This window comes from Dermacentor andersoni, chromosome 11 (genome assembly GCF_023375885.2).
Source record: "Dermacentor andersoni chromosome 11, qqDerAnde1_hic_scaffold, whole genome shotgun sequence".
Taxonomy (NCBI): domain Eukaryota; kingdom Metazoa; phylum Arthropoda; class Arachnida; order Ixodida; family Ixodidae; genus Dermacentor; species Dermacentor andersoni.
In genome coordinates this window covers 20,736,301-20,755,197 of record NC_092824.1, presented here as the reverse complement: position 1 = coordinate 20,755,197, position 18,897 = coordinate 20,736,301, and the positions used below count along the sequence as shown (strand labels likewise).

Below are 18,897 nucleotides of genomic sequence, written 5' to 3'. Positions count from 1 at the left end.
TGATTTATTAATTTCTTTCAGCGTCTATTCTTTATCTTATTTTTTGTCCTCGTTTAGCTAATTGCCAAGCAAAGTGGCGAGCCATGAAGCTACAGAGGTTTACTTTTCCGTGTCTCCATGTATCTTTTTCTCGAACAAAGGAATCTGCAAGTTTATCTCGGTGTTAACTTTCCAGCTGCGTTGTTAACCTTTACATGGGAAGTACCTAATTCGAAATACAGAGGTGAAGTCTTATTGACGTCATCTCAATATTTTTTTATGTGCGTGCATGCGCGAGCTTCTCGGCCTTTTTCCTGATACAGTTGCACCGTGAAGTAATTACTTCCTCTGTCCCCCCCCCCCCCCCCCCCCCGTCCACTGTCTTCTATGTAGAAGCATTAGTGACGAGGATACATCGTGGTTTCGCGATGGTATTATACATATGCGCCACCCTTATTGTAATATATGCAGAGTTCTATGCGTGTTGCCCCACGTCACACAAAATCAGAGGTGGCTCGCTCCAGGGCAGGTCTAATTAATCACTGCGCAAACTTACGGCCCTAATTCTCGCCGTAACGAAGTGGCTGATCCAATGGCGCATAACTTCAGCGACAGCAGGCGACCGACCGCGCGCTTCTCTGCTAATTGGAGAGAGCTTCCACTTTAATCTTCTTTCCTTGTTCACGGCGCACTTTATTTTTTAATTGCCCTCGGGCTCGTAATGTTTCCTGTTCGCGTCTGGCTGACTTGCGAGCGCCTAACGAGCGGCCTGAGCCGACCAATCTGGTCACCGCAAGCACCTTTACCAGCCGCCGAACAAATTGCCTTGAGTCGCTGCGCCTAAGCGAACGGCCCCTTGGAAAAAGAAAAAAAAAAGATATATAACGAAATCTCGTCGGCCCCCTTGCATACGGTTGGCACGCGCTGTGCGTTACGCCGGGCACGGTTGGACGATCTCGGACACCGGACTCGGGCAGCTGTTCTGCCTTTTTTATTTTTCTCAAAGTACCGTTGGCTGGGCAGCCATGCCGGGCAACTAACCGACCTACCGACCGACCGACCGTGCGTCGTCCACATTCGCACGCAAGGCTTCGTATGTTACGTGCTTGAGCGCTTCGTCTGCTACACGCGCCGCAACGTCGTCTGCTGAAGCGTGTGAGCGTAGCCGTCCGCCATACTGCGCGTGAAAACAGCGCCTACTATACCGGCGTGAGGGTGCTTTTTTATATTTTTTCTCCCTCTCTACGTTTATTCAGTGCGAATCTCACAATGTGTATATTTTCATTTTTTTAACCACTGAACGAAACTTTCGTAGGCCCTCTCTAGCTCTTTTGTTTTCTATGTCGCGCCGCGTGCTGGTACTCATTGTCTTCTGCTACCCACCCTGCCGTCTGCTAAGCGCTAGCAGCTGCCCGCGCACGTCGCGTTTCTCACGAAGGCAGCTCGCGCGCGCGCGCCATGTACCGTTATTATTCCGTTATCCCTTTATCCCCTCCCGTATCCCCCCCCATCCCGCTCCATTCCCCTTCCCAGCAGACACCCGAGGTTTCGCTCTCCAAAAGCGGGAGGCGCGCTTCTTTGTGTTATCCGTTTTGTGATCCCCGCCTGGCGCCCCCTCTCTGATCGTCTGCTTCACTGCCCCAGGGCCTCGTAACATCGTTTTTGTCTTTGCGTGCTGCATGTTCGTTGCGTATACCTTCTGCATTGCTCGAAGGAGCCCGTTTCCAGCGATGTGTTTTACTCGATCGACCTGGAAACCGGCGTTATAGAAGGTTACTTTTTCTCATTTCCCCTCCGCACTTAGAAGAGTTCCCGCCTCCGCACCCGCAGTAACGTCGTCTGCTTCTAAAAACTCGCCGCTCCGGCAGACGCCACCCCTCTTCGATTCGATGCGGTTCGCTGCCCTCGAATCCCTTCTTCCGTCCCTGCGCTGTCTCCCGCTTCGCGGCGATGCTCCCTTCTCACCCCCTCTGCGTTCAGCTGCACTTCCCTCGCCCCTTCCCCGCGCCACTACAACGTGAACAAGCCGATCCAATCCAATTCCCTGCCAGACGACGACCTTCCTCCGTGCTTTTCTTTGTGGTCTAGCCTCACGCAACTTCTTCCAGTTCCTCTCCTCTTGGAATTCGCGTTGCCGTTCCGTAAGGTAGCGTGTCCATTAATAAAGAAACCGAAAAAAAAAAGGCAAATAATAAAGCAGACTGAACGTGCGCAAGCTTGGTCGAGCCCCCGCGTGGACGGCGCCTTACATGTCTCCCTGTACGACCTCTTGGTTTCTAAAGCAAACACCGCCAATGCACGCGAGTTGAATTACGATGAGACCATATAAGGCGCTCGTCGGGGGCCATTCGCCGCGTTAGGCGAAGGGGCCGCCTGAGTGAAGGCTTAACCCAGGGGCGCTTGGCTACGTCGGGAGGGAGGAGGTGACGTCACCTGTCGGTGACGTCAGCTCACCCGCTATCTGGTTTTTTCCCGCTTTCCCGTTCGTTACGAGCGGCAGCTCCCTTCCCGCCTTGTCCTTCGTAAAAAGCGCCCGCGCGTATTGTACCGGTCTTTGTGTGCTATACGGGAAAGCGTCACTCCCGCCTCCCCCCTCTCTCTATCCCCGAGGGAAATCCCAGCAGCGCTGAGCTCGCCGGAGCGTGTCACGCGCCATGTTGGATCGGGTCCCCCGCCGCGCGTTCGCGTGGCGCTTGCTCGGTGGTCATACGTTAGTTGTTCACGCTTCTGGTTGCTGGTATACATCGCGATTTTTTTTTTTTAGTGAATTGTAGGCTCGTGCCAGCGTCTTTTCGTAGTCCTGCCGCGCTGCTCCTGTAGTAGAAGTTTGGCGCGGATCGCTCGCACGCGTTGTTTCGGTGTGCCTTTGTACAAATTTCCAAGGTGGTATTTTGTTCTGTTTACAGCAGTTTGGGAGTGTCGTCGTCTACTGATGGGAGCGAAGCATCATCTACTGGTTAGCCTGGCATAGATAATAAGCCCCTTCTCTAAGAAAGAAGGGAGCTTTTGGAAGAAATTATTATTTACACAACCGTCTGCCTGCTTTAAAAAGAAATTATGGGATTTTACGTGCCAAAACCACTTTCTGATCATGAGGCACGCCGTAGTGGAGGACTCCGGAAATTTCGACCACCTGGGGTTCTTTAACGTGCACCTAAATCTAAGTACCACGGGTGTTTTCGCATTTCGCCCCCATCGAAATGTGGCCGCCGTGGCCGGGATTCGATCCAGCGACCTCGTGCTCAGCAGCCCAACACCGTAGCCACAGAGCAACCACGGCGGGTCGTCTGCCTGCTTTAGCGGCTTATCTAAATAATGCGGTTTCCAAGCTCATAAATACTGCTCAGTAGTACGCATAGAAAACTTCGATGACGATATTCTGTGACTAGGGAGCAGGTTATGAGGTCGCACGCGAAATAATGCTGTTACGTGGAATCCATTGCACCATTACGCTCCATGCATTAAGCTGCACCGATCCCGCAATAAAAAAAAAAATTAAAAAATAAGTATACGCGGAAGATTTTACCTTGGAGAGCATCCTATATCAAAAGGCGACAGAAATGAATGCTTTTATTTTGTTTTGTTTTCCAGTACCGAAACAACACAATGCGTTATGAGGGACGGCGTGGCGAGGTCCCGCGAAAAATTTTGAATGCCTTTATGGCATTTTCAGGGCACCGCAAATTGATGAGTGGAGCTAAAGATCCGGGGGGCGGGGTATACAGTAAGTGTCCACCCAGTGGACGGTCCGTTTCGGCCGCCGCCAACTGGCCGAAGCTGCACCACTGAGGAGGAGACTGGCTGAGGGGGGGGGGGGGGGGGGGGGTGGCGCCTGCTTTTGACTGGTATGCCCCAGCGCTGCCACCGAGCTCTTCAGCAGCTGCTGAAATGTACATGTCCACTTGGTGGTCACCTGCCCGCCCTGTATCAGTAAATTCCCCTCGTGCGACAATGAGAGAGAAGCCACTCTTGCCGTGACGGGAGGAGGCTTGGTGGGGCCAGAAAATACGCGAGAATGAGGCGCATGTGACGTCTGCGCTTTGCGGTATTCGAACGAGCTCACTTGAACGCCGTGCGAATTGGCGGTGCGTAATTCGACCGAGTTAATTGTAGGTCGGTGAAACTGGACTATATTGTATGCCGAAGGTACGAAATACAAAGCTAGGCGAGTTTGTGGATACGTTACTGAATCCTATATATGGGAAGATGCATTGAAATCGGCGAAGTCAAACTGTGCTAGCGGCTGTCAAGTTTCGGAGCGTAATTCTAAGAATGCAAGCTTGGCCTCAATTTTCTGTCTCGGTCTTGTAATCAATACTGCCGGGAAGGTAACGTTGGAACAGTTCTTGCTGTTCTAGGTAGCTCTTACATGCTATGGCGTAATAAAATATGACGCGAAACAATATGAATTCATAACAGGCCGCCAAAGACGCTCTTTACCGCCCTGTTCTCGCTTTATATTGTTTCGCGTGCGACTAAACCGACAAATGAATGTATTTCGTCAATTAATGATGTATTAGTTCATTACTGATTTAGTGCTTGCGTTTACTGTGCCGCTAACGTGTCCGTAATGAATCTAATTGCACGAGCAATTCTTTCTTTCTTTGAAAATCAATCCGGCTCATTTGAATGCCGCCGCCGTGTGCGGGAATCGATGCCATTACTTCGAGTTCGACTGCGCATAGGCGTAGCCACTGGGCTACACTATGTGCTGCGGAGTCGCGCCTGACGTACTGCGATGAAGTATTTTGCTCGACTTTTGTCAGTGCTTATAGAAATTGCCCACGACGAGGGTGCGTCGATCGATAACCAGACTGAGTTAATATTAAGTAACTGCCTTAGCCCGTTCACTGATTATAAACATTCTTCGACTTTGTTTAGTCTGGCTGCATCGTACACACGAAGGCCACGTGGCTGCAGCCGAATATAGTCGGACGGCGGCAAAAAGTGGTGCGCGCTGTTTTGGACGCCGCATGCGCTCATGAATGTGGATCGCCACTCTATGCGAACACAGGAACATATATATATATATATGTATATATATATATATATATATATATATATATATATATATATATATATATATATATATATATATATATATATATAATATGCATTTTTCAGTGGATTGAGAGTAGTGTCACACAAGATAATTGTGATAAAGTTGCGCGAGAGATAGGAGCCTTCGCCATCGAAGAAAACGGTGAGAATGGTTTCAGCGCCCCCTGCCTCGCTCTAAAAAATACGGAAAAAGAATATCAGAAGCTAGACGCGTCTGCAGATACAGCACGATACATATTAATGACGATATATGCATGTATCAGAATCTGTTTTTTTTTCTTTCTTTATGAGGCTTCGTATATGGTTATGAGCGTGATTAACCGTGTAATACTGGAACACAACTCGACACTAAGATGTTGGAAGAACTTGTTGACCGTTATTTGTGGTCATGGATAGTATAATTCTGCAAGATGATAGCAGTGAAATATTATTCGAGTTGTAACCAAATAAGTATAGTAAATAATAATTGCCTTGTTTGACAAACTGGCCTGAAATGTGATCCAGGCACATAAAAAACACGCTTTGCGTTAAGCTGCCCGAGCCTTAGTATTACGAGGCGTCCAAGTCTGATGTAAGTCTGATGTAAGCATGTATGATACGTTTGAAATATCATGGTTAAAATTCAGCTGGTTCTCAGCAAGGTGTTATCCTCATTTCGCCTTTTCCAAAAAAGTGTGCGCCGGATTTGCGGAAGGCATGTGCGAACAAGCTCAGCTGAGAGCCGTCGTACGTTCAACACGCCGTTACTCCTGTTCCCTTTACGGTTTCGGCCAGTTCACCGCGTCAGGCGTCTGTCGTGCTAAAAGAAACACACGGACAGGCACAAAGTAAACGGTGGTGTTTACGTTGTGCCAAAGGGCCATTTGCGATCCCGTTCTGCTAGACACTGTTTGCCGCGCATGTCACCGGCGCTATTCTCCGATGCTGGTGAAGCGAGTCGATACCTTTCGTCGTGCCGAGGTGGGTTTCTGGGGACGTACGCGGGGGAAAAAAACGGTATTGCGTCCTACCGGATCCGTATCTACGAAGAGTAACGGGGGTTACGTGGAGCGGTTTATGAGGAGGGGGATCTCGCAGACTTTTCTTCTGCTTTACCTAACGGTACGCGCGCACGCAGCAACAAAGCCCCATCGACGAGAACGAGTGAAAGGTGGGTGAGAAGAGAGCTAACGCGCGTGTGTGTGTGTGCAAGCTTGCACGCCAAGGCTTTCCCGCTGGTCCGGCTGGCACTCACGCTCACACAAACGACAGCTGGTCGCGGCCATGCGCCCCACCTCCTAGCCACCCGGCTTGCCGCCTCGTATGCCCCCTCCCCTTGCAAAAAGCAGAAAACACAATTAGAGGGGGGGCTGCTGCTGCCTGCTCAGGGGTGGCTCGCGCGAGGCGCGTGCGGCAAGAACCCCATCCCCTCTCTTTCCCCCCGCGCTTTTCACTTTCACTCGCAACGTCCCCTCGCGGTGTGTCTTAACTACCCCCGTATACACCGCCCTCCTCCTCGTACACCGGGCCTATGTTTGCTCCATCCTCTCTTACCGCCCGCCTCGACTTCTCTCTGCCTCTGCTCATCACCGCGCCGCGTGGCAGCGCGTTCTCCCCCTCCTCCTTTTTCTCGTCTCCCTCCCCCTTTGTTTGGGCGTTGGGGCTCCTTTCCGTTTAGCTGACGTTCCCTCCTCTTCAAAGCGCGCGCGTTTCGCACTGGCAGTCGCTTCGCGTGGGATCCTAAAACTGGACCTTGAGTCCGAGTTCTGAGCGGACGGCGCGGGCTCGTTTGCACACTATGGCTTCGATTTCCCTCTCACTTCCCTTCCATTTCCCTCCAGCTCCCCCTCCCCCGCTCTATTCACACACACACAATCTGATAGACACGTACACACGTACGCGTACACGCGCACTTCCTTTGTGTCTTTCTCGCTTGTTTTTTTCCGTAGCTTCTGATTACTGGCCGGCTGCCCGCATGATCTCTCTCTTTCCCCCTTGCAGCTTAGCTCTCGGGTTTCGGTCGCTGCTCTTTCAATCATTCAGTGTCCTTCAACTTGCAGTAACGTAGTTAGGCGTCGCTGGTCAGGTTCTCCTTTTCGGCGGACTGGCAAAAGGAGGCAGGAGTCGCGTCCCTCCTGCCCTACCGACGTTATCCGCCGGCATCCGCGTCTCGCCTTGCCCGTCCAGTTACACTCGACGGCGGCGCCAAGTACGGCAGCGGCTGGTACTCCTTTGATGATTGAGTTTTTTTGCCCCGTCGGACAAAGGGAACGCGAGATGACAGGGCCGCTACTTGCGCCGGCTTCCCGCTCTTCGGTGCGGTGTCCCGTGACCCGCCGTTTCGGATTGGCTCTTGGGCGCCCGCATTCGCGTACTGTGCACTCTGCTTGTCTGACGCGTGGGGCGGGGTGCTTCGGAGATCTTCATTAACCTCCCCAGACCGAATGAACTCGTAGTGACAGCATATATCTTTCACAGAGACACTAAAGCGAATAACGAATTGAGCTGTATGAGTATATTACATTTCTACGATATCAAGAAACTGTGCTTACTCTAAAAGCGAGCTTCGTGAAGCCAGAAATGGACGCAAGAACAGCGGACTCCTTGACAGCGGACGACGCTGTCAAGGAGTTCTGGCACCAGCTAGCCCATGACGTCAGGGACCTTGGTGGCGTGTGCTCGGGCCCAGGTTATACTTATCATTAAAAATTGACTAAAGGAGACGAGAAATTAGCTTAGGAAAAGTTGAGAGCATTAAGCAGCCACGAAGGCGAAAGCACGAAAAGAAACCTTGAAATTCGTTACGTCACGCTGACGTATCGGAGCTGGTGTTTCGTTGCGAAGTTCAAGAAGTTCAACTTCGGCCTTCGTTTTCCTTTTCTTCTACTAATTATCCCCTCAAAATTCCGTGAAATGACCGTGAATAGTGTTTTAAAGTAATACTATATCACTCTAAACTCTTCAATGTCACGCAGTCTAGTTTTACTGACATGGTAAAGTATAGGAATTGGGCTCGTTATAGCATCTTGCTCCTGTTCTGTCATGTTACACAGAAAATGAGTTTTTTTAGCCGAAAAGGTTCCCTCGTCGGTCTCCGACTGCACGCATGAAAACTTCGGTGAAAGGACACCAGAGGATATACCTACTTTTAACAAGTTTATTCAATCCATTTCCTGGAGCAGACGAATTCGGCACGCGTAAGGTGGTTGAAAAATTCGCACTTAATTCCTTGACAGTTGGGCTCTTCGAACTTTGCTGCTGCTTGCGTAAAATGTCCTGTAGGCAAATAAATCAGCGTCGCTAAAGTGCGTCTCTTGGTATCTCAAAAAAAAAAAAAAAATATGTGGGCTCAGGGCAAACGTTAAACGCGTGCTTTCCCCTCTGTTCTTGTTCAATATTTTCTAGATTTAGCAATGGAAGAGTTCACAGGTTTACAGGAATGCACTTGGGATGGCCAGTAACTCTTCGTGTAAAAGTATATAACCGTTTCTACTATGTAAATTTGTTTCCTGGCCATTCGAAATGACGTCAACGGCGGCGAGCTTCCGGGATTTTTTTTCTTTTTTTCGTTATCTGAAGCCGTTGCGTGCGCCCATTGTCGCTCTCAGCCGATAAGCTTGCTCTGGACCTTATCTCGCCATGCCCACTCGCGCATGCTGACCACCTTGTGTAAACATTCTCGCGCCTGTTATCTCAACGGGTGTCGCCGTTTTTCTTTGGTTACTTTTTCTGGGGCGATATAGTTCTCGCTATCAACCGCCATTTCATGTTTTCCTTTTTCTTTCTAGCTCTTTCTTTAGTTTATCAGGTTCGTTCGTCCGACGATTACTCCGGGCGCTCTCACAACGAGGCTGCTGCTCGCCGACGGATAGCGCACGCTGCGGAGGGTCAACGGTTTTGTGTCCGGAAAACGCGAGGAGATTATGGAGGGAAAATGGAACGAATAAAAAAAAAAAAAAAAAAAAACAAGTGAGCATTTACGAAGAGCCACGCAATGCATGGCGCTATGAGCGGACAGTTATAGGCGCGTGCTCATCGGGCGGGAACCTGTCTGGATTCGCGCTTGCTTTGTCGACGTTCCTTCTTTCTTTTCTTTTTCCCTCCTCCCGTCGAGTCTCCCCATTTCGCACGCTTCGCATCTGTCGCGTCTGTTTGAGCTCGCGGCCCCGCCTGCTGCATTGAAAGGGAATTCCCCGCGGCAGGCGATTAAAAGCACCGCTGCTTTCCGGCCGCTCTGCGGCGCCTGATCACCGGAGCGCGTGGTGCTGGCTTTTATTTCTCTTATTCACAGTCGTCCCTGTAGATTTAACTTTGCCTCGTCTGCCTGTGATCTCTTTCGGTTTGCATTGCAGAGGACCGAACTGCGTGCTTTAAAGTGCGCTGTCACGGAATGTCCTTGCTTTGAAGTACCTCGATCAACGAATGCGGATGTGAGCGTGCGCCGATTTAAATAGTGTTCCGTGTTCCTCCTATGAAAAGAGCGCCGTTAATTCTGGCTATGCAAGCAGTTTTGCTTTAACTAAACCGAGAGTCTCTTTTGTGTCGTTTGTGTTTCGCAATCGGCAGCTGCTGCGTTGGATAAAATGGCACTTTTGTGTTCCAGCTGGTTCACGTTCGCGTCAACAAGGTCGTAAGATAAACGCGGGATTTCGGCAACTAACGTCCCGCAAAACTGCGCAGCGTGTTCGGAGGGACGTCATGACGCTGGTACTTGTTGTGTGACGCGATGTAGCAGCACGGCAGAGCACGCGGAGGGGCGAAGCAAGCGCTAGAACGTGGCGTTGTTGCGCTCGCATACGGGAGCTTGCTGTGAAAACACCTCCTGGAAAATAGTGAAACAAAACTGGCTGGTATAGAAGGCATTTTACTAAACTGGATATAATTCTCGGGGGCTCTCCAGTATGTTCTTTTATAAGGTTTCGAGCTTGAGAACGTCCACGTAAGCAAAAAATTAAATAAAAATGCCGCAGAAGCACATCTAACGATGTTGACGTGAAAAACAATTAGCGCCGAGGCAATGCAGCGACACGTCGTATATATTGCCACCGCCGAAAACGACTCGTGCATGATCTGTGTGCTGGAGACGCCCTCCTCACTGGCGCTTTGTTTCTTTCTTTCTGGATGGATGGATAGATGGAACGTAGGACCGTCCCCTCTGAAACTGGGTGATGACAGTTGCCACCATGCTTAGCTTTTGCCGCCATGCTTCTGGACACACTGCATGCGCGCCATCTAACGGTGCGCCCGCCAAGTACCCCTCACTTTGCGTGGCCTCCGAGATCGCATTGGCGGCGCGTCGCTGCGTGCTTGCGCTGAGAATTAATCCCTCGCCTCCCGCCCAATTTCGTCTCGCAGCGCTAGGGCGTCGGACCGCTGTGCTTGAGAAAAACCGTGTTACGCGGGTTTCAATCCTTCAGCACCGGAGGCGTTTTAGGGGGCTCTTTAATATGGAACTGCGGCTTAAAAAGGACGGACAGGCAGACGGACGCACACACATACAAACAGACGCATACATACATACATACATACATACATACATACATACATACATACATACATACATACATGCAAAGATAGATAGATAGATAGATAGATAGATAGATAGATAGATAGATAGATAGATAGATAGATAGATAGATAGATAGATAGATAGATAGATAGATAGATAGATAGATAGATAGATAGATAGGTGTGTAGTGGTGGTGGTGGTGGCGGTTAAAATAGGCTAAGAATTCTAATATAATTATCATGGGCAGTAAGAAATTTTGTGCGACTACCCGGGATCAGATATTGTGAGTGCGTATACGGTCTCCGCCGGTGCGATGTCCAGTGCTCCATGACGGCGTGCTGTGTCTTTCGGGAAGCCCGAGAGCATCGCTGTGTAGTCGTTCGCACGATCGCGACCGCCGAGGTGGGATGATTGGTCGAAGAGAATGGAAAAAGCGAGGAAGGGGGAGGCAGAGAGTGGTGGGGGGAGAAGTTCGAGGGCCGTCTTCTCCTCATCGAGCCGCGAAAGAACTCCGTTCGTCTCCGCGCTTGGTCGGTTTCGCTGGCGTTCGGCACGCTCCGCCAGCCGCGGCGTGTAGGGCGCTATTTCGGGAGCCCTTTCGGCCAACGAAGCCCCGGCGTGTGCCGAGGCTGCCACCGAGGAAGCGAAGGAGTACAAAAAAGAAAAATAGCGGACCTAGAAATGTAGCTAGGAAAGATGTAAATACCATGAAGAAAAGAAAGAAACGAGGGAAGTTGCGCGGAATGCAAAGAAGCCAATAAAGAAAGAATCGGTAGTCGCACACCTAGAAATGTAGGCAAAACAAGGAAGGGACAGGGAAAGAAGACCGTAAGAGAAGAAAATTTCGCGAAATAACAGGTAAAACATTCAAGAAAAAACAGAAAAATAGTTTTACTATGTTCGTTTCCTGGCGCTGCCCCCACCCAACCCCTCCGTAAAACATCTTGTGGTCATGTTTTAGGTTTCTTTTCTTTTTTAATTTTTTTTAGAGAGAGGGGGAGATGCCTCGTGTTTCTTTTTCTCCTATCTCTTTTTGCTACGTTTTTTGTTCGACTTTTATTGTCATGGCTGTCGATGTTTCAGAAGTTACGTGCGTCCCTGTCATCTGCTCCGCCTACACTTAGACGTCATGCGTTGAAGTTGACGTCGATATTTTTTTTTTGTTTTCGTTTCCGCGCCTCCAAGCTTTCTTTTTGGACTCCGTACTCAGCGGTTAGTCGGGCGTTGCCGCACGAGTTGGTCGCCGACGAATGTTTTTTTTTTTTTTTGTTTATTTCGTTTTCTTGCTACAGGTCTGCCCTCTGGCGTAGTTCCCGCGGTATACGTGTTGCGCGCTCGTCGTTCACGTTCGCTTGTTCAGCGTTTTACGAGCATTTTTCTAAATATTTTTTTTTTGTTATTGCGGGCTAAAAAGAAAGAGAAGAAAGAAAGGGAGGGCAACAGCTCCAACTGACCTACTTTCATGTTAGGTTTCGCAAACCCGTCTGGCTCGAGCCGTGCCAAGGCTTGTGTATGCTTTGCTCTGTAAAAAACTCCAACCATCCATTTTTGTTCTTTTTTCTTTTGTTGTTTACTGTTAGCGATATTGCGTGCGCCCCCTGCAACAGAAGTAACAAGAACTGCGGTCCAGTGTAGCGAGGAAGCGATCCGGGCGCGTGCTTCAGTGTAAGCTATCGCAAAAAGATTTGAAAATACATTTTTTGTTTTTATCGCATTTTCTTTTTCACTTTTCTGTGGCCGGCAGTTTTTCGGCGTGCCGTGAACCTGGCCTTGGGCCGTCAGGGCTGCGGGACGTTTATTTTTGCTGCCATGTTGTTGTTTTTTTTTTTTTTCAGTAGCGAATGTGAAATACTTGGGTATTTGTTGTCCTCTAGAGGCATCTTTTGCCAGTTGGCTCGAAATGCATTTCTCGCAAAAATAATGAAGGCTACCGAGCATGCAGAAACACACACACACCACAAAAAGAAGGAGGCGATTACGGAAATAAGAGAGATGCGGAAAGGGCCGCTTGATAGTCGCTTTTCGCGGTTTTCTTTTGGAATTTATCTTTGCTGCAGCTGTATACAAAGCTGGGTTATCCTCATCATCATCAGCCTATATTATGTCCACTCCAGGACGAAGGTCTCTCCCTGCGATCTCGAATTACCCCTCTCCTGTGTCAACCGATTTCTATTGAAATGATGATGTAACCAGGCATGTAAGTTTTACATACACTAAGGCAATGGTGTGCATTCGAGAGTGAAGCGTATATTCTCTCAGGTTTTAACGTATTTTGTCCCAGTGTGTTACGTATCTAGTATTTCGCATTCACATACTATCACTTAGCGTAGTGCATTGAATCATGGGGTTGAACTCACGACAGGTATAACTTCATTCCTTTGCTGTTTTTCAAAACCGGACATTAAAGATAACATGCTCGAGATGGGATTACTCGATTACCCGCATCCGAAGCCCGATGGTAGGGAATATGTGACAGGATAGCAACCTGCGAATCCAAGGTTGTCTTCGTTCTTCGGTAGCATTTGGTGCTGGCCTTTTCATCATTAGTTCAGGCCGTCAAGCAGTGGTAGTGGACTTTTGTGGACCCGTCAGCAATCGGTGTCAACGGTGCGTTGACGTCTGGACAGGCGCTGATTGATGGTTGGTGGTTTGCCTCGTGGCAAACGTCTAATTAACCCCTTTGTGGTGTTGATACGTAACAGGCTGTGTGTGAAAATTTCCTGCAGTCTTAAGTTTTTAATAAAGGACTTCTACATGAGCTTAGCTTTATTATCATGACATTACTATTTCTTTTTCTGTTTGCCACTCTTTATTAGAATACTTCTTTCTTTGTTGCGCTTGGTTATTGTGCTCTTCTTTTTCATTATTATTTAGAGTTGTTATTGCAGAACTTTGTTGCTAATGTTTGTGTCCTTGTTGGCATTGCATCCCTGTTGAGGTTGCCCGCTTCTGACTAGTAATTACCTAACGGACCCACTACCAGCCTCTGGCGTCTGCCTCTAAAGGCGTTTGTATCTTGTATATGATCTTTGAAAGACTAATAAATAAATAAATAAATAAATAAATAAATAAAAAGTTTGGGTAGAATATTTAATGCGTATGCCGATCACAATTACAGGATGTGCTAAGGAACAAAACCACAGTCGAAGAGGGCACCTAAAGCTATGTTTTAAACACTTCACTCACTTCGCTACGCGACTCCGTCCTCACGCCCTATATTCCTTTCCACGTGTCTCATCCAATGAGAAACTTCAGCAGGTGGCTAGAAGGACAAAGAACGATCGCGAAGTCGACAAAGAGCCAAAGAAAGCTTCGGCGATTTAAAAAGCTTTGCTCACTCTATTGAGCTTTATGTAAAAGAAATAAATTATGCTGATTTTAAATACAGTTAATCTGACTGCAAAAAGTAATCTTGTACCGTTAACACGAAGGCGAGCTTTAGGTATCACCCAACTAGCCAGATAAGAAAATTCTGCTTAGCCACAATCAGTTGGCTTCGCTCACAATTCGTGCGTATGCTTAATATCGTTGCACCGGAGAAACTGGAATATTATAATTAGCTTTGTTGTTCGGAGAGTCCGCATGTATGGACAGACCTCCATGCTATGCGCCAGTAATAGTCGCGGACAACTTCCTGCGGCAAAAAAAAAAAAAAAAAAAAAAAGAAAAAAAAGAGCCCATGTGTACAAAACACACGCAATTGTTAGACGCTCTCACGGTATGCTTGCAAAGTCTTGTTCGCGTTATCTTGGTATGGGGAATTGAAAACGCGAATGTCAAATACGTCACTCGGTGTCAAATTAGAACTTTTGCCCCCTTTTCTCTTCCGCGTTTCGGCCAAATGCGAAACCATCGCACAGGGAAGCTACGCTGATTCCGAGTATCAGCTCCTGAAGGACGAAAGCACCGTAACGCTACTTGACGTAGTAACACGCGTGCAGGAGCTCCGCCCTTGTAGCATTCGCTCCATTGCACAGAGGTTTTTAAACGTGGGACATTTCGCGACTGCCGCAGAGTTGAAGGGTTCTGCCTCCAGGGAGCCGGCGGCCAAGCGTCGTCTGCTCCACCGCTCCCGTCATCTGCTTTGGCGCTCTCTCGCAATTTTCGTCTGCTTATTTACCCAGCGCCGACCACGACTCCCAAGGGAACCCTTCCTCGCTTTTTCTTGCGCGCTCGGCGATCCTTCTGCAAATACTCAACCCCGCGACCTGCTCGTGGTGTCTTCGAAGCTTTCTGCCCCATGGGCGCGTATGTTAGCGTCTGTTTTTTGTTTCCTTCTTGTTCGGTGCGCACTTTCTGGTTCATTTTCTCCCTCTCCCTCAATGAAGGATGAGCACGTGTCGCGTGAACCGGAGGGCGCGGAACGCGGAAGTTGAGAATCCGCGCTCTTGCGCCTCCTACGTGCGCACGTGCACGTGATCGGGGCCGGCGACGAATGCTTTCGTTCGCTCCCCAACTTTTCTGGTGTGCTGCCTCTACGACCACGCAAATTCCAGTTTGGGACCGTTTTGCGGATTCAAAGCGAATGCGCAGCTCCCCGCCGAAGAGGCGATTGCCTCACATAGCGCGAGCTAAAGTGATGATAAGGTAACGGGAGTGCGGTGAAACCTTGTTATCCCCTCTCCTGTATACCTGCACAAGTTAGGTGTTTAGAGGAGTACAGTTAAACCTTGATTTATCGAAGTCGATGCGACCCTGGAATTTTTTTTCTTTCAGTCGAGAGCTTGGTTGAGTGAAAAATGCTTGGAGAGCTTGCTTAGACATTTATTTTACAAATATACTGCCGGCTCCAGCAGGAGCCGTCGCTAGAGTGGGTAACAACGGATGAATACTCATATGCAAGTTTCTCAGAGAGCAGTACTGCCAGCTGTTCATGCAAAAGAATAAATTCTTCAGAAGAAAAGTTCGTGACGATCTTAGTTTTGTCTACGTAAGCATATTTATTCTTTCATAGATAGCTAGTCCATGGAACGGGTCATCAGACCCTTCGTGAGATAGGGGAAGCCTAGCAGGTCAGTGTCTTCTTTCACGTGAACAGCGACCAGGCGTGTCCTGTATATTCCGAATAATTTACGCACATATTGCGTTAGTAGTTGAACTCGAACGAGACGCTTGATTTTGTAACTTCGGGGTTTTCAACGCACAAAGCTGTTAGATAAGTGCCAGATTTTGTTAAATCGGATTTTGTTGCGCGAGTCTTAGGGTCCTCACGCAAATGAAATAACAGTAAAATAATAGAAATATAATTAAAGAACAACAGAGGGAAAGAAGGGACAAGGCAGTGGATCACCGTTGCTCTTCGCAAACAGTTACTGGGTATGCGTGGAAAGCTGCACGCCAGACTTGTTTTGCTGACCAAATTTTGCAGGTTATCCGATTCCAAGCCGTTTGAGGAAGCGTGAACACTCAGTATGAGACCAGGCAGTTTGTGCGCGAGTGATTCGTGCAGAATGACCAGGTTCTTAGCGCCGTTTTTCATCGGCTCAATCGATTACTCCTCTGTTAGGTTCGACAATGGCACAGGGCTTCAACAATCGAAGCCACTGAAGTTCTCCGAGAATTTTAAAATTTTTTTTTTGCCTGCTCGCAATTTGACGGCAGAGGCGTGCGCCGCGTCTTTGTGACGTCACTCTCTAGAAGCCTGGCGAGTTCAGTGAGAGCTCACGCAGAGACGGTGAACGCTGGGAGCGTTTCTGCAGCAGAAGGACACGCAGGCGTGCACCAGGAGTGGGCAGACGATGTTGCAGCAGGAGTGCAGTTACTGCGATGACAATTCTGCGGACCTTCCAACCGCACTCCTGGCATTCGTGTCCTTGCACTTTGCGGCGCGAGCAACGATTCACGAGACACTGACCACAGCACATCGCATGGTATAAAAGAACATGCCTAGGCAAAAAAAGAAAAAGAAAAAAAAAAGAATACATCAGCGCGTATGTGTAGTCTCGTCGAGATCACGGTGGGTCCGAAGCCTGCATGCGCTTCCAGCACTTACGTGCCTAATAACATTAACGAATAATGTTAACGAATAGTTGGTGTTCCAGCAGCTTAGTAGGTGTTCCGCGTAATTTGTGCAACAATTTAAAAAAATGTGCGAGCGCCTCGCAGCTTCAACAGGACCAAGATGATGTTTCCGGTCGTGTCCAGCAAGTCGGACCACTTATTGTATTTCGCCTAATTATATAGTTAGTTATTAATAATTATTACGCTGCTCAAATATCAAGAGCAAAAGTGTCAATGATACAATGACACTTTTTGTCTTGCAGAGACGCTCAAGACTGCTTACGCGCAAGAATGCGGAAGCATTCTAGAACCTCCGGAAAAATGTTTTTCTCCGTGCGTTCGTTGTCTTCGCAAACTCTCGCCTGCGTTCTAACTTCGTCTCGGTGAGGCAAAATCAAAACGCGCCGAGCGTCCCAACGCGCCCGCTTGCTCGCGAATGGTTTTTTGAAGGACCACTCAGAGCCGTTCAGTTCGACCTTACTGCTTTTTTATTTTAATGATTACTGTTGTTATACGCTTATTTCTTACACTAATTTTATACACACATTTTATACTCATTTTGTGCACTCATGACGTGGCGCCACCTCCTCCCCATTGGCTGCGCTCTCACGTGTGCAATGACGCACGAACTGGGCAAATAGTCGACGAGAACCCTGGAGCCGCCGTGGCGTCCGGGAAGGTCCAATACCGAACCACACCGACATTTGTCAAGTGTTATTTTCGTAGCCACTAAATTAATTTGTTTACAGGAACCTCCGGGAAAAACTTGGCGTTAATCCGAGCATATTGTCACGTGTTCTTACTCTTCGCGAAGTCGGCCATTTATGGTACCATCATTAGTCACGCCTCCAACTACGACAAACTTTCATGTAGTGGGGCATACAATGCTTTCGCTACAAACATTTATGTTGCACGTATTCAGCAAAAGAAAGCTGGATCTGGAATTTTTCACTATGGTCTACAATTTTCCTCAAGAGGACGCTAAAGCATCGACACGAAGCGATGGAATCTGCACATTGGTCGGGTGCAGCAGCTCATTGTGTGTGCGAAGAAGCAGGCGAGCTGACACCTGCTTTCTCGCTGTGGGTAAAGCTTGTTCGCGAGCAGAAACTTGACAATGAAAGTAGCGTTCGATATTTGGTCACTTGCCATAATATTTACCCTTGGTTGTAATACCGCCTGCACGCAGCATAAACGAACCCCGAAAGGCGATCCTTCCTTTTTTTTCCAGGGCGCTAACCAGCGTCTCAGTGCGGTACGTTGCCTCATTTCTGCACCGCACTTTCACCTTACTAGATACCGCGTCTAGTAACGTTGCTGCCGGCTAACCAGTACTACCGGACCTACAAAGCATCCATTGTACTCGCCGTATAAAAGCATCGCGAATGAATGAGTCTATACTTAGACATGTGTGTTGTTATTAGAGCTGTTTTTGCGATGAAACTGACTTCGAGAATGCGGCAGCGGCCGAATCAGTTTCTCTTCAGGCCGTTGCGAGCGCGCGGACAGACGACAGCAGCAGACGCGTTCTTCGTCGCGGACGGCGCGGATGACTTGGAGACGCCATGTTCCTGCTGCAAATGTACGCGTCGGCTCCGCGCGCGAAGCTGTCGTCGTCGTCGTCGTCGGAGGCGAACCGAACTCCCCGTTTTCTTCCTTCGCTGGCGTCGAAAATGCCTACGCGAACTTTAGCGTGGAATGTTGCCCAACGTGAGTACGAGTGGCGACTCGTTGGCGAAACTGTCTCTGTTTAATTTCAGTAGAGTAAGAAACGGCGCTCCTTTGCACCGGAGACGCCGCCGCGGCGGTTGCGTCGCCTTCATAACCATACTTCTGCCGTGGCTTGTGTTGGTATCGTATGAAAGGAACGATAGAGGGACCAGATGCTCGCGGCTGTCACTATGGACATATCGGGAATATTAATTTGTGAGGACGCTTGTTTGTTGGCTGCTTTCATAGTATCTGATGTTTCTCGTCCGTTTGTAGAACGATTGTCGTCTTGCCCGTAGAGAAATGCTTGCTGAAAAATTTCGTCCACGGATTTAGTGACCGTCAGCAGTTTACCGTTGTGTATAAGCGCGTGCCGATATGAACTTAAAATGGGTCTTCGCAGGCGCCTGTCGTACCGCGGTATCGCCCGAAGTGTGAAACCTTGCGATATGGTTAAAGGTAATACTAAGCATCCAGGTGTTTCGCATGTAACGTAGAAATCAAGTTCGAAGCGAGCGACAATGGCTACTCAATGTTCTGATCACGCTTCCTATTTGGCTTAGTGTTTTCCCCTATACTCTTTCGTACTTCACGTGCGACGCTGTAGAAGCTTCGCAAATTCTTCGGTCTTCAAAATGTTCCATTCCACGTGTTTCGCA

At 48.7% G+C, this 18,897-nt stretch overlaps 1 protein-coding gene across 5 annotated transcripts in view; it reads left to right on the top strand.

Moving 5' to 3' along the window:
• Window positions 1–18,897, top strand: part of fne (found in neurons) — a 188,538-nt gene that overhangs the window by 76,991 nt on the left and 92,650 nt on the right. For 3 of the 5 annotated variants that reach the window (XM_055064738.1, XM_055064737.1, XM_050167350.2), the window contains exon 1: window positions 18,062–18,238. The exons of the other annotated variants lie outside the window; for them this stretch is intronic. In XM_055064738.1, coding sequence (XP_054920713.1) covers window positions 18,094–18,238 — 145 coding nt within the window. In that variant the 5' untranslated portion in view covers window positions 18,062–18,093. Of the gene's footprint in view, window positions 1–18,061; window positions 18,239–18,897 lie in introns of those variants that run through there. 5 annotated transcript variants of the gene reach the window in all.